This window comes from Mus caroli, chromosome 16 (assembly GCF_900094665.2).
Source record: "Mus caroli chromosome 16, CAROLI_EIJ_v1.1, whole genome shotgun sequence".
Lineage (NCBI taxonomy): Eukaryota > Metazoa > Chordata > Mammalia > Rodentia > Muridae > Mus > Mus caroli.
This window is the reverse complement of record NC_034585.1, coordinates 66,034,893-66,053,810: the sequence shown is the minus strand read 5'-3', so window position 1 is coordinate 66,053,810 and position 18,918 is coordinate 66,034,893. Positions and strand designations below refer to the sequence as shown.

General features: G+C 38.4%; 1 protein-coding gene across 1 annotated transcript in view; it reads right to left on the bottom strand.

The window, feature by feature from the left end:
• The window catches only part of Gbe1 (1,4-alpha-glucan branching enzyme 1), a 232,374-nt gene that overhangs the window by 18,689 nt on the left and 194,767 nt on the right, over nt 1–18,918 (bottom strand). The window contains exons 13-14 of the mRNA XM_021184815.1: nt 12,362–12,546; nt 10,644–10,774 (exon numbers count right to left, since the gene is read on the bottom strand). Of these exons, the coding sequence (XP_021040474.1) occupies nt 10,644–10,774; nt 12,362–12,546 (316 nt within the window). The remainder of the gene's footprint in view (nt 1–10,643; nt 10,775–12,361; nt 12,547–18,918) is intronic.

Here is an 18,918-nt window from a genome sequence, read left to right as displayed (position 1 = left end):
AAAAATATTAAAAATTAAAAAAAAATATGTGTGCCGGAGAAGGAATATACACTATTTTTTAAAACAGCATGGTTTTCTTAAAAATTTCAAGAAGATATTTCTAATATACAATTGCAACTGACTTGTGTGTGATTTTTTTCATAAAGCAATTTTATAAAAATCAGTTTGCTAATTCTAATAGTTCTATTTTTCCATATATAATATTATAGCATTTGTACTCATTGCAGTAATGTGTGGATGTAATATGCTGCACAATACATGTAGGTATCAAGATACCCACTCTAGGTGACATTTACTTATCTTTCCTAACAGCTAACCCTTTTATTATGTTACATATGGCTAAGGGACAATGAATATCCTTACATTGTTCTGTTCTTATAGGAAAATCATAAATTACTTTCTCTTCATCCTTTATTTTAAATGAGTTTTTCTATGTTTTTGTTTTATGGTTACCATGACATTTGGAGAAAGCATAATCATACAATTCAACTGTAACTGCAGCAGCCAAAATTACCTACACAGTACATTATGACATACTCAAGAAATAAAGTGACCCCATCAGAGAGATAGCCTATGTCCATTAATTGGAACAAACACTGTTAAATGTTCACACTCCCCAAAGCGATTAATAGCCACCATGCAATCCCTATCAACTGTCCTCTGACATTATTCATAGAAACATAAAATAAATCTTAACATGCCCATGAAGCCACAGGCTCTCTGGAATAGACTACATCGACCTGAGAAAGAACACAGAGGAAGCCATCAGACTCTCTGGTTTCAAAGTTCATTATAAGAGTGTAGTGATATTATTATAGCATGTTAATGGCATTAAAAAAGATATAGACTCCAAAAAGCCCGACCAGAGAGCCTGGGAACAAATTCACATAATCTACAAATCATTGACAGTGGTGCCAAGAGTACCCAGGAGAGAAGAATTTGCGTACTTAATCATCTGTGGTGGGAAAACTGGGTGTCCTTTTTGAAGAGAATGAAACCAAATGTGCTCAACATCACAATTTGGGAAATTGTAACCAAAAGTAGTGCATTACCACATTCATTAGAATTACTACTACCAAAAGAGTCCAACAATAATCACTGGTAAGGATTTGATGCAAAGTGGTCTGGCTACAAGTTCTTACATCTATTGTGGAAAATATAAATATGACCCATAACCACAAATTCCCAGCCCCACTTTTAGGTATATAGCTAAAGTACATTAATCCAACAGTTTGAAGAATATGTAGATGCCACGGACCCATGCAGAACTGTCCACAACAGCTAAGAAAATGAAACAACTTCAGTTTCTGAAATGGAATGGATAAAGGATATGGTGTTTATCTGTAATGGAATATTTGACATCAAGAAACTATTTGCAATAACATATACCCAGGAGATATCATAGTAAGGGAAATGACGCAGCCACAGCAAAGCAAATACTAAATGATATCACTTACACTGAAAATCTAAAAAGCTGGACTCTTAAGAGAGACAAACAGTGATCGCCAGGGGCTGCAGGACAAGTGTGAGACAGGAAAAAGGGAAGGAAGGCTTTTGGTCAATGAACTCCAGAGGCTCAGTGCACAGCATGAAGACTTCAGTTATTAATGGACAAGGTTGAGAGTAAGACCAACTGTGGGACTTCATTAGAGGTGCTCTCTCCACACATGTACATGGACATGCAGCAGGTAACTGTGCAAGGTCAAGTCTACGTAAGCTGAATAAAGCAACTATTTACAACATCACTGTATATTAAAATATGCATTTTGCATACTTCAAATATATACAACATTAATTTATCAGTTATGCTCCAATAAAGCAGGGAACATTTCCCATTCATATTGAGCTGTCATTCTAAATGTTGCAAACTAGGATAGCTTAGGACAGCCAGCTTCCCACCCCATCCTCCCTACCAAAAAAAGGATTTAGTCAGAGGAACTATTAACTTTTGCAAAGAGGAAAAGAGAGCACAAGTAAGTAATATTATCCTTCTAATTAGTGAGCCATGCTTTATGTACAGTAACAGCATTTCTGTAGGGCAACAACAACAACAACAAAATGATTTGTTATCCAAATATGAAACTGTGCTGAAATAGAGAAACTCGATTAAATTTCATGTATTCACTTACCAGGACTTTGACCTTTAGAAAGTTATGAATCTTTCTGATCCTCATATGTAGATTAAGGATAAGAACACCAGGCCTGACCAGCCTTACTGACATAATGTGAGGCTTGGGTGGGCCAATGTAAATGGAACGCTATGAAATGTTATGGAAATTTAACTTCTGACACTAATTTAAAATAAGCACAGAGACTTCTTCACTGAGGTAGATCTATTTAATTTGAATAAGCTGCAAAGGTCATGTTTGAGTTCGATGTCTAAAAATCAGAGTCCGTACTTCCCAGTATTCCTTAACATTCATCCATCACCAGCCACCCGTACAGATGTTGGTTAGTGGAGCAGAGGCCAAAGCATGCTGGTCAATAGGGAATCCCATTGTAGTGTGAACTATTGAATCTACTAGGATCTATGATTTCTTCAGGGCAAGGATGGCAAAGAAGAGAATTAATGAGAAGAAATGACTTGGGTAGAAGGGGCTATTTCATAAAGAAGTTGGGGAAGGGAAAGAAAGAACACAGTATGTTGCCACAGTATAGAGGAAGGCATGTGATGGAAAGCAAAACTGGGAAAACAGCATAGGGATAAACAAGAGGCTTAGCAGAGAGCAGACAAGATTCAGTTATAGGGCTGTAAAGGGACAGAGAGGAATTGTTATGTGTTACTAAACTGGGGAACTGGACATGAAAATAAAAAAAAGAACTTGGAAAAAGAAGAGATCAGGCCATAGTGAGGAAGACTTCCTGGTGATTCCAAATATTCTAATAAATATAATACAATATAATAAGCACAATACTACTCTCAGGGCTTCCACACATGTCAGCTTCCAACTATCATACTAGGACAATGAGTGAGTAGGTGCTTTGGTAATGAACACACTGATAAGATAACCATCTACTTTCTTAATCCAAACATGGTTAGAGATGGACCAAAGCCTTCAGCTGGTCATATCTGAGACACTATTCTAGCACAGAGATCAGAATTATGAATAACAAAGCTAACAAATCACACGTCTGGAGGCTGTAGGAGTTACATGTTCCTTGGGGAGATAAAAAGTCAGAGTATATTTTCTGCTGGCCATCTACTACTGGGCGTGTAGGTGATCCCTAAGAGGAGTTTGATGCCTCTGTAAGACCTCCTTTTAAAAGCTGGTGTCAAGCACCTTCCTAAATTACTGATAGTATAACTTGAAGTAAATATGTATTATTTTTAAAGGTTATAATATTTCTAAACCCACTTTCCTACAGAAAAGCTTGAAAGTGAGGATATGAATCTAAACGGAGCTGTTGTGTATGAATTTCCATGGTCAGGCGATATTCAATGCATTAGAGATCCATTGCAGAAGCGCTCTTGAGAGTTTCCCATCCCTGCAATGAGTACTGAGAACAAAGCAACCCCTCCATCCCTTAGCACCACACCAAACCCCAATTTAAAAAAAGTTGCGTTTACCCATTAAGTCATGCTTATTCATTACTGCCTATAGTCATATGAATATATATATTAAGGCGACCTAAAAAATGTTGCATTAGCTCATGTCAGGACTACTAAAAAGTGTTTAGCAAAGAAAAATAATCAATTAGACCCCTAAGAAAAATTAAAAGTACTATTATTATCTAAAGACTGAATAAGGGAATGTAGTCAACTCATGTGTACAAATAGGTATGTGCGTGTATTCTTTAAAACTAAAGATGAGAAAGAACTGCAATAAATATGAAGTTGCCATTTGCTTATGTCCGCCCGCTCACATAAGCAGCAAGATAAGGCAATATACAGTCACACAACAAAAGAAGAAAGATGTGTGCATATGTTCCCAGTGCCGATCATGCATTTCAGCAGGAATCCTGGTCCGGATAGTTTGCATTTTATCCAAACATTTATAAGCTGTAAAACAAAAATCTCAACTCTACTTCTTTAGAAATTATCCTTTACGTGTACTGCACCCTCTTAGCCCAACATAGCATGTGACTAATCCTGAATTAATTCCTTTGCTTTTTTTAACTTGTTTCCTGAAGTCCTAGTTCTATATAACAGTGCTACATAACCGCACTTCAAAGCATCCGTAAACCAAGCAACTCAGCCCCAGCTCTGCCTTTGGCAATTCTCCTCCAGAGAGTCATCCGAATGACCTTATTAGCTCATTAGGAAACGTGTACACTGCTTACAAATGCCACACTCTGGATTTACATGTTAAAAGGCACATCTTGCAGCAGTTTATTCAATAAACATATTTGTCAGATCTCAGGTAAAAACCCAAGTATTTGCTCATCTGTGCTCTTAGCTGTAGATATTTTGGCCTGCGCTGACATACCCGTCAGGAGCCACAGCTATGATGGCTCCTTTCAGCATCTGACCTCGAACAGTTGAAATGCCATTTGGATAGGGGGATGCTATGTCAGGATCAGGACTGTCTTCACCCCAGCAGCACACTGAGAGATGACTTCAAAACCTGTGACTGTTCTGTTGTTTATGCTTTCTGTGTGACACTCATTTGTACAGAGCAGGTGCTGTGCCTTAAAACAATTTCTGAAGTTCAACATTGGCATGCACTATCATACAGTAAACTTGGATGTAGTAGAGGGATTGAAATATACAACCATGGTACAACTATTCCGCTCCAGGGTACAGAACAATATTAGAAGATGACCTGCATACTTATATTTTACTTTAAAAAATGTTCTGTTCCTTTCTGCAAGCATTGATAACAAAGAGAACAGGGAAGGATTCCTTGGAAAGACTTGGGAGTTGACTGTGAGGTGGGTAAGGAGAGGACTGGGAAAGCATGTAAGATGCCACGATTCACTGGTTCAATTTCCTAATGCAACTTGTTTTCTCCACAATTAAAGGAAACACAACTTTAATGTTATAGAAGCCAGCAATCATCACCAATCTCACCATTGCTCTTATATCCAAACACATGTGGAAAACATCGAAATAAAGGAAAGTGCCCCATGAGACATCTAAACAAGCACGGGCTCTGTGGTGACCACATTGCTTGAATTTACCAGCCACGGGCTGGAGGAAAAGTCTCAGGTACTCACAGGCTTGTTAACTGGTCTGTTACATGAAGCCAATGCAATTCTTTTCATATGGTGCACAGGGATATATGACCAAATACTTAAAAAATCAGTAAGCTTTTAGAAGATGTAACCACAGTATCCAACTTTCTCTCATATTATTTAAAAAGTGGCACCACCGTTTCTGTTATGGATTAGAAAAAACAGGTCTTCCTTCTGGGCTCACAAGTTTTAATTTTGATTCAATACTCAGTTGATAATATTCTAGGTGAAGAAATGAAACAGCGATACATAAAATACAAAGGGTATTGATTTTTCCTCTTTGCAGATGAACAATGCGAAATCATAAGAAAATATAACAACAGTGGGAAAAAGATATCCTACCTTTCTAAGCACGAAATGTGAAACCTGCCTGTTTACCAAGTGCCCTGAGGTCTCCGCTATGCATCACAACATTGCTATCCACTCTATTGAGGGACCCTGGTTATTGGTACCCTGGACATTAAGAGTGAACATGACAACTGATGTGCATACATAGGCAAAGGCTTTTCCTGATGTTTTTGTTATTCTCCTACATAGAAGAAATAGTGTTTATTTTTGACAGTAACTATAAAGACCATTTCAAAACCTTATTGATACAGATAAGTCTTACCTCTCAATTTTCCAAATTATGTATTATTGTGAAAGATAGTAAAAGCATACTTAAAGTTTTCTGCTCCCATGCCTGGCATTCTCTCTCAAATCGCTCCATTTTCAAGTTGCTTGGAAGAAAGTAAAACAAATTCTCTAAAGATTGAGTCAGGTTGATGCCTTGCTACATAGTATGCAAGGTAGACAGGTTTAAACACTGACAGTGCTGGAGAATTCAAACCTGTTACCTATAACATATTGGTACTTTGTAGTGACGGGAGAAATTCAAATGACTTTTCCATAAACAGAAAATTTCACCGGGATCAAATCTATTTTCCTAGGAATTCAAAATCTGCAGTTGCTTTACTTGATGAGTGCATCTAGTCTTGACACTGAAGAATCTTTACAGCGACAATCTGCATTCAATTTACATGTGGAAAAACCAATTATCATAGACCATTTTGGTAAAGTCAGAAATGTAATGACAGAATCTTAATTTATTCATACTTTCTATATCTAAAAGCATGCTGTCATAGTTTAAAGGTGAACGAGTAAGCAAAAGTGGGGAAAGGCCAACATCAAATGAGGCTTGCAAGAAAACGTTATGGATTAAAAAGAGAACATTAAGCTTGGGACAATCAGAAATTGTAAGACGAAATCTCTCTGTGCCTAAGGAACTTGGCAGAGTCTTAACAGATTAGCAATGGAGAACTTTGGAGGAAGTCTAATCCAGGTATGCTGCTACTCTGGTAAGAGGTCATACCTAAAGACCTTCTAGGTCTGTGTGATCCAGCAGGAATACAGACATGGCTTTAATTCCAGGAGATGGAGGCAAGCAGATCTCTGAGTTCAAGGCTAGCCTGGTATAGAGCAAGTTTCAGGAAAAGAAAAGCTTAGATCCAGGCGTGGTGGTGCATGACTTTAATCCCAGTGCTAAAGCAACAGAGCAATGCAGATCTCTGGGCTCTGGCCAGTGAGTTGGGAGTCAGTACAGTGAGTTCAATACAGTGAGGTTGAGCTTGTTCTCGAGTTCAGCAGAGGCAAGTGAAGCCATGTTAGAAGGAGCCAGAAGATTAGAACATATTGTCAGAGTTAGTTTAGGATCAAGCAGAGAAACTCAGTCTGAAGCCAGGAGAAGCCAGTTTGAGCTTCTCGGAGTTAGCTTGAAGAAGAGTTTGGGCCAGAAGAGCTGAGTTGAACCAGCCAGCTAGAGTTCAGAAAGAACTAGAAGGATCATCTTAGTCGGAAGCAAGCCTCTGAGACAACAAGTACCTCAGGTAAATAAAAGTTACAATCACAAATAACCACCCACTGAAGAATTCCTTTGCCATCTTTTTCAAACAGTTAGAAGGCAGATGCTAACACCCACTGTATGTATTCATGCTCAATGATACATTTAGAAATTTAAGTTAAATTTTTTTACTGAATAAAGATTATAAGATAAGAGCATCTTTTTTTTTTTTAAAGATTTATTTATTTATTATATATAAGTACACTGTAACTGTCTTCAGACACTCCAGAAGAGGGCGCCAGATCTCGCTGTGGATGGTTGTGAGCCACCATGTGGTTGCTGGGATTTGAACTCTGGACCTTCGGAAGAACAGTCGGGTGCTCTTACCCACTGAGCCATCTCACCAGCCCCCGATAAGAGCATCTTTAAGAAAATCTCTTTCATTGAATGAGAGAGTCTAATGGATGCAGAATGTATGATGTGATTGCTGTTGGTAGAGATGATTGACACCATAACTCTATTCATAAAACATCAACAGCATGGAAACACAGCAGATGTGGCACCTGACCTCCGATTCGCCTATCCACATATGGAAAACTGTGCGGCTCCATCTGACAGCTTCAGATGATCTGAAGTCACATTGATGCCTTACTTTGGGTGGAAATAGAATTTACTCTGTAAAAGATAAATGAAGGGAGGAAAGGAGGGAAAAAATTAGAAAAGAAAAGGTAGAAGGAACTCCTGGCATTTGGTCTGAAAGAGGGAAGACTGGGGAGAGATGGTATAGGGAAGTCCCTGTTTTTAATAATTAAGACTTCCATGTTTATCTTTTAATGCAGATCCTTAGAATAAGAAACTGTTTTATTAGCAGCCACTTGTCAGTGAGGGTGGGAATAGACTGGATTGGCAGAATGCTACTTCTTAAAACCAAGATGGCAGTATGATTTTTAGGTTTTGAGTTAGAATGAGCTATCGTTTTGATGTGGGTAATCATGAGGCGTTGTACAAGCTGATTTTGGAAGTGTGCCCCTGCTTCTTTATCTATGAAACAAATCACCATTATAGCAAAATTCCTCTAAACCAATAGGCCTTAAATTTTTTGTTGCGTACTAAAAGAGACATTAAAATGCAGATATCTTTAGGATAAGCAATAACATACATAAATTAGCTTTAGACTTTTAGTTGAAAGACATGCATTAGGCAGACAATAGAAATAAACAAGGATGCGCAGGGCACAAATCTATGCGATACAGGAAACAGGCCAGGAGTCTTAGAAGAGATCAATGGGAAAACAAGAATCATAGGGTTAGCTGAGAAAAATCATACAATGGCATGGAATATGGAGAATATGGAGAATATGAAGAAAATGAAGATGGAAAGGGATAATTACCATTAAAGGATTTTTGAATAACCACATGGAAATTTATTACTGTAAATGGTTTTTAAAATATACACATATAGCATCACCTAGCTACAACCCCTGCAACCACCATAGCCTTCTGCCCACAAAATATGCTGCTGCAACTGTGGCAGAGACATTATGATGTAAACAAGCACTTTCTGATTGAATTGAAAGCTCACCCCCTGAGATAAAACCCTTATCTGACACCTCTAAAGTAGCCAATAACCCGAGACTAGATAGCCAATAGGACTAAAGGAAAACCCGCTACTCTTATTCTGCTGAAGGAACATAGTGCTAAAATGACTTGTCCTGAGATATGACTATGTCAGTCCACTAGAGTACTGTTCAAGCAACATAGGCAAGGCTCATTGCAGTAGATGGAAATTACCAAAGAGACTCACAATGAATACTGTGCCTACAGTGAAAGACTTAGGAGCACTATACCCTAAATGCTCATGGAGCCCTAAGTAAGAAGTCTTTATCAAACCCCTCCTCTCAAGGCACAGAAGATTCTAAATCCCCAAAATGGCAGACAACTCCAAGGAAATAGCATTTTTTAATCAAGCAGAACTGAAAACTTACAAAGGTTGTAACAGAACCCAAAAGTCCTGCACGAGTTCACAAAAGACGGCCGCCATCACTCTGCATTGAGGAGGTACACTAGACACCAAGTCCCACCCATAGCCAAGGAGGTATCTGCTGTTGTTATCTGCTAGGAAAGAGCAAATCACTTCCTGCCAATGCACTGTCACCTGCTATATAAACCACACTCCAGGGCAGGCCTCATGCTCATGAACATTGGCCAACAAATAAAGTGGACTTAGTGTTATTTTGTGGGGCTTTGTCTGTCTGTTTGTTTGTTTGTTTGTTTTAGTATCTTTGTCTTATCAGTTTCCTTGTTTATAGGTTATCATTATCTATTTGGCCTTTTTGTTTTGGTTTGTGTCTTTTGTTTTTTTCTTTTTTTTTTTAAAGAGACAGAGGAGATGAGAGAGAAAACATCAAGTAAGGTGGTAGGAAGATCTGGGATGAATTGAAGGAGGGGGAAGAATATGATAAATATTTATTATGTAAAACCTTTTAAAATAAAACCTAAAAAGACTGAGACTTTACAACTCCCCTTACAAATAGTTGCTGGGTCCATTCTACTTCAGAGAGCTTCATGTGCCGGTTGCTATTCTGTCTATAGCACCTTAGTTCACACCCGAGTTATGCATTAGGTATTCTGCAATATCCCATGATTAACACCTGAACTTGAAATCTCTCTTTCCATGCAGACTCAGATGTTAAAACTTGTCATAGTACAAACATTCTTATCAAATGTATTCCTAGTTCAAAAACCTTCAACAATCTATCATTAAATCTCAAGGAAATGTTTAAACTAATTAATACAGCTTTAAAAATCTTCTCTTACATGATCTCAGTTGGTGCTGTTAGCCTTATCTCTTAGAACTTTAATTATAGTCATCATTCTTCAATTACTCTTTAGTACTACCCGTTGTCTAAGGACGGTCTATGCTTCCAACCACTGGGCTGGCCTTCCTTATTTTACTATCTCCACACTAATGTCCTGGATTTAGGCCTCTCATTCTTCCCTCCTCTCTGCTTTACCCTGTCCTTGTCTTGTTTTCCCATGGAATACTTTGCTTCTCAACCATTTATTGATTTCTCTTTTATATAACACTTTTGTTTTATACATCTCTGCTTCAGTAAGGGTTGGGAGTATAGTAAAAATACCAGAAAGGATTGAAACAGATGCCATGGTATCTGTGACTATAAATAAGGAGACAGCATTGGAAACATTCTGCTTGCTCCTTCTCTTGTGCATCCCTCCCTTCTCTGCTTCATTGACAATTCTGATCTAAAAAGTGGATCACGGCCTAAATGTTATAAGACATGGAAAGCAAACAGAGCATTGAATTATATAGTCTTCCTCCCTAGACAGAGAAGTGGGGTAAAAGACGATTATTAGATGCAATGATGAAAAATTTTATATAGAAAAAGTGAGAATTAATTGCTTATTAGAACAAAATAATACTTTCAAAAAATGTCAGAATCATAATTTTCAGAGTCCATAGATCATGAACCATTCAGTTCAAATTAGCTAAGCAAGGTTAGCTATCTCAAGTCCCCCACTTTTCAGATGAGGAGACTGAGTTAAATATCCTTGTTAGTCTTTTTTTCAGATGCTTATACTATGAAATATTACATCTTAATAGGCACATGCACTGGCAGAGAAAAGGATATTTTCCTGGTGTTGCTGTCCCGACTCTGTAGTCCGTATAGCTCTTGCTTGGGTGGAAGTTGAAAATAAAGAGAAGTCCTGCTCTCTCAAAAGTGATTGTCTTATTGCCTTCATGTTTTTCACTCACGTAGGCCTGCAAAGAGAGCACATCACATTGACATTATCTACGATGCTGCTGTAATCAAACGACTTTCTACAGGTTTCTCTTGTCATTCTTAACACAATAATGGTGGCTCATTATTACACCAACATGGAATCTCTGAGCTCTACAGTTTTTGAATGTTACAATTGTGACAAACAATGTTGAGAGTAGCTTAAAGAATATAAAAACCCCACTGTCTGTGTTCCGCTGTGATAACACAACCAGAGGATCAGTCAGTGTTGTGGGTAACTTTGGAGTAAAAACCATAGCAGTTGTAGTACATAGTATTTGTGTATATTAGATCTAAGGATAAAATGCATTTCTCAGAAGACTTTGTTTTAGTAACCAGATTAATGAGGTAAAGTAAATACAAATACAATTATATTTTCAAAGTTACTATAACATTATATCCACTTATGAAATTTTAGTTATTCTAAAAAAATCATTCATTTTCACATAACTCTGCCCACGGTCTATAGCAAGCTAAAGATCACTGTAACTTGCTGGGACTATTTCTTAATAATAGGAAAAGGTCTGGAAAATAAATTACATTTGCACATTCCTGGATCCCTGTTAATAGCTGTCTTTGAAGGGCCTTGCATCTTCAGCTCACTCTCACGCAAGCCTAGTGCTGTAGATTTAGTGGCGTGTTGATCAGCAGCATCTCTTAGCAATTTAGCAGTGAGAGCAAACATTGTGCCTTTTGGTATTCAACTTTGTTCTTACTGAAAGGGAGCACCATTTGGTTTTTTTTTTTTTTTCCTTTCTTTCTGAAAATGGAGTGCCCAATACACATGATTAAAGCATACAAATCATGTAGCCTGTCTTATTGAATATACAAATACCTTTGTTCAGTCACTAAACAAACAAACCATAGATGCCAAAGTAAAAGCACATTGACAGTAATTTCAAACAGTATCAATAGAAAGTCAATGGAATTTAACTAGCACATACTATATGCTAATTTTTGCAAGGAGGGGGAGAAAGTCTGTGTAAAATTTGCACCTGTTAATTACATTTTTTTTCCCACAAATTATTGAAAACGGAGACTTTAATTTCAGAGGAGAGTTCAGACTTATGCAAAATACAAAGCAGCATGCAGGTATAATGGCATCTATTGAAATGACAAGTTAGAGACCAGTAAAGAAGGGGAAAACGGAATAAAAAAAACCCCTACATGTTGTCAATGCAGTTTCTTTATGACAGCATAATTATTTACACAAAGGAAAACCAGTCAAAACAATTAAGATGTTTCTACAGCAATTTCCAAATGGGTTTCATGCAGAGTGTCTGTCATTTATTTTTAACCAATTGAAATGAAAATTACTAAATTTAAACAACAACAACCAACTAAACAGGAAACTAAGCAGGGGCCAGCTGGGCGCTTAAGATTTCCATTATCTATTGGAGAGAATCCTGTGACATGTTTTGACAACCTACAGTACATTTCAGGGCACACTACACACTTGCATAATGAAGTGCTACTCAGAAGGTCTGCATGCAGATTTAAACTGATTGCCATTCTATGCATGCCCCGCACCAGTGCCTAAAACATCACATTCAGAAAGAAGAGCTTACCTGTGGAGCTGAAAGCCAACCACATCTTTCTTCCAGTCTATTCATATCTCTGTCAAAGTTATTTAGGAACTTATAGCGAAGAAGGTCATCATCGGTTAAATTAAACTGCCTTCTGGCATAATGGTAACTCTCGTTATTTCCTTTCCTTGGGAAGTCCAACCATTCAGGATGCCCAAACTCATTACCTGTATTAAAACAAATAAAACATTTCTCAAATGTAAAAATCAGGTAGAAAGAGTAGCATCTCTTACTAAGAGAACTCTATAATTCCATATTTCCAAATTTATTTAAAAGTAAGTTAAGAATGTAACTTGTTAGATCTGCCTTCTCTAAATCATGTAGGCATCTACTTTACAAACAGAATGTACCAAGCCTGGGGAGCTGGCTCAGGAAGGAAGAGCACTCACTGTGCAGTCTTGGGTATGTGAGCTCTAATTTCTAAAACACAGGCAGGGCTGCATGTGGTATAATCCTGGCATCTCAGCCTGGAAATAGGCAGAGAGTTGAAGCATCCTGGCCAGCCAACGTAGCCAAATCAGCATGCTACTGGTTGAATGATAACCATGACTCAAGGAAGTAAGTAAGGTTGAGAACAATAGAGAAGGACGCCTTATATCCTCCTCTTTCTGTCCCCAGTTGTATGCACGCAGGGACCAACGCCTATATACTCACATGCGTCACACACGTACACTACCATCACCACTAACAGCAGCAATACCAAACAGCATCACATTTCGACTCTGAAACCCCATGGTTCAGCTTCAGCTGGTTAAAATATGATGATTATTCTACTACACTACTGTCGGAACACATGTTGTAAATTGTTGTCCATACTCTGTTCTCAGATTTCCTGATTACTTTAGACATGTATTGATAATTTGGTCCATGTGTAACTGTGTACAACTGTGACACTTGGACAAGATTTAATTTAAATATTACTTCTAGTTATAATGAAGAGAATCAGAAGCCAAATGCAGTTTAAAAGGATCTACCATGGAATTGCTTTGAATAGTTTAAAAAACAAAAACAAAAAACTGTGCAGTTTACATTTAACATCATAGGTTTAGTGTCATAAAAGCAACAGTTCTGCAAAATTTTATTATTTTCCTCTAAATGAAAATGTTCACATGATCTGTACAAAGAATACCAGTGGAAAGACAGGTATTTTGTCCCTGTGAGCCTACAATGACTCTAAGATGCTCGTTTAGACAAGAGGCCCCCTTTTGGTACACTTAGAATCCTTCTTTGGGAAGAGTGAGTATCCGTGGACTATACAGACACAGGGACATCCATCCCACACCTCCCACCCAGGCTCAAGGAGCATCTCATAAGACAGGAGAGAAAAGTTGAAACAGCCAGAGTCAAGAAGAACCGGGGAGAATCGCCATATGCCATATTATAGACAGGGCTAGGAGACTTGAAAGTCAAACCCTGTTCAAGATCACACTCGTAAGCTGGCCTAGACAGGCTTTCACCCCTCAGAGAAGCTACAGGACAGTGACAGCTCTCAGTGAGGGAGAACTAGTTCTTTAAGGGTGTGGACTTGAGCTCCATCGAATGGCCCCATATCCAGGAGTACATGAGAGTCCCAATCAGACTCATTGGGTTATGTAAATTAAAATCCTGGACAAATATTTAGTGTCATGACCCAACTTAAGATTTTTTTTTATCCATTGCAACTCCTGTTTATTGTGTGCTATCAAACAAGTTTACTCATTTAAAATACAAAAGGATAAACTAATAAGCATACTTATTTAATATAGAACATAGAATCAAATTTCAAAGAAAGAAAAATAGAGCTCTTTTTTTTAAAAGCAGTAATATGATAAAACTCTCATTAAGTAATCACATAGGTCTCTATTCGAATCACCCCAGCAGATGTCAACTTTTCTAATGAGGAGGTCCTTTTATAGACTTCCTCAGGTTGTGGTGATTTCCCAAACAGTGTTACTTTTGTTGCTATTTCATAACTGTCATTTTGCTACTGTTATGAACCAAAATCTAAATATCTGACAAGCAAGACATCTGATATGTGGCCTCTGAGAAATAGTCATTCAACCACTAAAAGGGTCACAACCCACAGGTGGAGGGAGACCTACTGATTCAGATCTTCTGAAAAATCTTCCCTGGGGAGGATGTTCTTAAAAACCCGAAACCATCAGAAAGCTATACAACAGCAGCAGCAACAACAACACCCACAACCAAAACAAAAGTAGAGAAACCTGTACCAGGGACTGCCCAGGAAACACATTCTACAGGGTGCGTTTTGATGTTATCACAGTTGTAAATGAGCCAGACCTGCAGCAAATTAAGTTTGAGGCAGACAAACCCAACTTGAAATTTCTTTATTTTTATTTTTATTTTTTTTGTTCAAAGCCATATAGACACAACTGCAGAATAAATGGAAGTAAATCACTTGAAGGCTCTGAAGGTGACCTTGGGAGAGCAGCAAAGCATTCACAGGCTGAACTACCAAACCTGCAAAGTGCCTGTTAGTAGCTCCCAGCTCGCACCCTTAATGAAGAAAAATACTATCATTACAAAAAGTTAAAAAAAAAAAATGTTCTCCTCAGTTGTGGTCTACAAATTATTTAGGAAATATGGCACTGCTCAAGACAGTGCAGTGAAATATGAACATCAAAATGAGCTGATAACTAGGGGCTGCTCTATATTAAAAATGATCAAGAACATAAATGTAATTCTTGTGATGGCCAAGAAGGTGGTGAGTTTATTTTAGAACAGACAATCCTATGGGCTGGGAACAGCATGGTCTTAATAAGCATTTGAAGTTAGCTAAATGGAAAATACTATTACAAATCACACATGAATGCTATGTATGCACGTCACATGGTATGTGTACACTCCTTGTTTAATTCCATAACTAGTCAGAACCCGGGCTCATCAGGTTCTGTGTGACTGCCTGGTATCCTCAGTAACGCATCCTACTCATAGGCCCATATAAACTTTTCTTAAGTGGAAATGTTTTCTTTATACTTTCTAGGCATTGTAGCCGGCAATGTATTTGAAAAGGAAAACTCTATTTGAATCCTGGGGTTTAGGAATATGGGTCACGTGGAAATTTTTCTAAGCAACATAACAAAAGAAAATAAGACAGAAGCATTGTGAAAACTGCTGGCTGGTTTCTTCAACAGATAAGAGGCTTACGAAAGTCACATTTGAAATTACTGTGGGACCCAGAGGCAGTGACTGCAACACTTGAGAACAGTACTATTAGTCCAAACACGCATTACAAGTAACCAGACAGTCACCCTCAAAGCATCTCTCAGCTCGTGAAGTTATGATTATAATCAGGAGTATCACCTACAGAATGTTACCAAATTCAAAGTGAAGGCAACAGAACAATTTTTGAGCTCTCACTGGGGACAACTTGTAAGAAATTTTTCAGTTCATGTCATGATTCACTGAGTTCAATGGCGCACCAGACTTGAGAGCTTTCAGAAAAGAGATGGCTGACATATTTGGTGAAACAACTTAAGGACAAAATAGGCAGGCAGGCGGCTAATGCTGCTACAGTTAATGATTCTAGAAAATTCAACAAAGTTCTTTCGCTTCCTTTCTATTTCCTCTGTACACATTCCCATTCATGTCTGGTTAATTGTGAAAAACCTCTAAGCACAAAATTCCTATTGGGATTCCTTTCCCTGTAATTAATTTTTTTTTCCTGTTTGATGTAAAGGTCCAGGCTATAAATTGACAAGAAGCCAGCTGGTAGAGTGATGAAATTCCAGACAATATAACTAATGAAAAGCCCCAGCTCTGGTAGCTGAACATTTTGATTAGCAGGCTTGTGTATTTTGTTTCTCTAAACTGCAATGCATACTAATTTTACCAAGGATTAATTAAAGTCTACAGTGGCTTCAGTGATATATATATATATATATATATATATATATATATATATATATTTCTTTGTTGTTCCTCAGTTTATTTTTATATGAAAATAATACACAGTCCTAATGACGGGGAAATCCCTTCTATTTCTTTGCTTAACTGTATGAAAACAATCTTTTAAAGGAGTCTTCTACTTTAAACTACTTTGTATTTCAGGCCTACAATGAGGGTGTCCTTAACAAAGCGAGGGACACAGGATAAAACAATTTTCTAAACTGGGCTCTGATAGTTTCCTTTCTAGCAAAATAGACTTGTAATCACTACCTTCCCTCCTTGACACAGATCTGTTTGCTTATGTGTGCTGTCTACATCCAATGGCTCCTCTTCGCTCTGCACTGATTCTGTGCACAGCTCTAATTGATGATTACATAGTCAATACCGCTTGTAAGCACATGTAGCATGTGCCAACCAATACCATCTCTCTCTTATAAAGCCTATAAGTTAAGGGGAAGGAAAGACGAAGTGGGTGGTCAAAAAGATGTAAAGGATCACGGAAAGCTATGCTAACAAAAACAGTGGGAGAGGAGTGAGAGAATTCCAGATGCTTACCCTCAGCAGGGATGAGATGGAGAGAGGATGGGTTGGCTGTATTGGGAGGTGAAGGAAGATGTTTTTCTACATTATATCTTACATACGCAGAGGAAGGTAGTCTTCACAGGTAACCTAGGAATTGTCGGAAATTATCTTTCTTATGAAGGGAGCTACCGCTCTGTGCACTAGGCCCAGGAGCAGCATAGAGAAACAGGGAAAGATACGTAAATCAGGGTCAGAAGAGGATATAAGAAGACAGAAATTAAGAAGCTTTATTTCCTGTAAAGAAGACAAAGACGCAGAACACGGAGTCCAGAGGGACAGAAGGAACGCCAGTGGGCTTGGGAAACAGGGAGCTGAGCTCAGGGAAAGAGTACATCCCACTAGCAAGGACGCCAGCCACGCAAGCACTACCATGGGCAGAGAAGTTAAGTCTCATGTATGAGAATAATTTAATAACAACAGGAGATGCCAATGAACGAAAATGACATGGATCTATCTAAGAAGGCATCCATATCACTGAAGAGCGAATCACCAAACATATCCATGCTAAATTTTCTATTTCTTTCTTCAAGATACTCCTACAGGAAGAATTTAAATAGATACCTGACAGAGAAGGGTGATTCCCAATGGCAGTCATAAATTACATGCTTTCTATTTTACGTTATTAAAATAAGAAGAGACTGGTGCCCTATTTAGTATCCTCAAAAGTTGTAATGGTGAATATAAAACTAAAATGCTGTGCAGAACAGAAGATAAATTATAGTTCTTTGGCTGCCCAAATAAGAGGTATGGGGATCTAGAACAAATGCTGTGTCATTCCTCTTACATTGTCAAATGAGGGAGTACTCATTAATTTCCATTAGTAGAGCAGAATCAAGAGTCTGTGGTGCAGTGCTGAATGCTAGGTATATGATAGCAAGGTGGGTCCATTCTGTTCTTCTGTAGCAGCTGATGATGTAGTACCCCTGACCAATTATGCATTAAAGTCCGAAGGGGTTGTAAAACAAGCTGTAGTCTATTATCAATTCAAAACTATTTTTGGATTTGGTTAAATCCATGAGTTAGACACAGTAGACAAAGTAAATGCTTAGGTTAAGTGTTTGGGTAGGAAGCTTGTCAAAACAAAATGAACTAGCAAACAGAAAAACAAAAACAAAAACATACCAGTCCCTGACCAATACAGATGCAGATGCTCACAGCCAACCATCGGACTGAGCCTGGGGACACCAATGGAAGAGCTAGGGGAAGGACTGAAGGAGCTGAAGGGGATTGCAACCCTATAGGAAGAACAATAACAACAAGTGAACCACCCAGAGCTCTCAGGGACTAAACCATCAATCAAAGCGTACATGGAGGGATCTATGGCTATAGATACATATGTAGCAGAGGATGGCCCTATCTGGCATCAAAGGGAGGTCCTATGATCCTTGGTCCTATGGAAGTCCGAGGCCCCAGTGTATGGGGATGCTAGAGTGGTGAGGCAGGAGTGGGTGAGCGAGTGGAGGAGCACCCTCATAGCAGCAAAGGGGGTGAGTTGGGGAGTCTGTGGAGGGGTAACTGAGAAGGGAGCTATCATTTGAAATTTAAATGAAAAAAAAAATGATTAAAAAACAAACAAAACAAAAAATAAAAACCACCCTATCCCCTGTGCCCATAAGTACAAAATCAGAAACGATAGGGAAAATGAGTTGTAAATAAAGTGTATTTACTACTGACCTGTCCTGCCTTTGAGCTTTGCATGATCTAGGATTCCTGCTGTTAATACTCTATCTTACGGCTGATTAGTCTCCAAAACACTTGTGTTTGCTTCAGTTTGGTAGTGCTAGGGACTGTACCTCATACCTCTCACACAAGCGCATAAACAGGTGCCCCCACTCCTGTCCAGTACGCCTTTGTCAAAACCCTGCACAAGACCTCACCGGTTCTTCCCTTTGTCTCACGCTGCCATGTGATTTACAATTTCTTTGGGTTTGGTTTGGTTTGGTTTTTGATTTATTTCCTTTTTACCGAAACATCCAGTTAAATAATCACTGTTTTTAAATCTGCTGTGGGGCAGTGGACTGTGAAGCTGCTGGTTGAGCTAAGGCTAGAAGCCCCAGGGACCCTGAAGG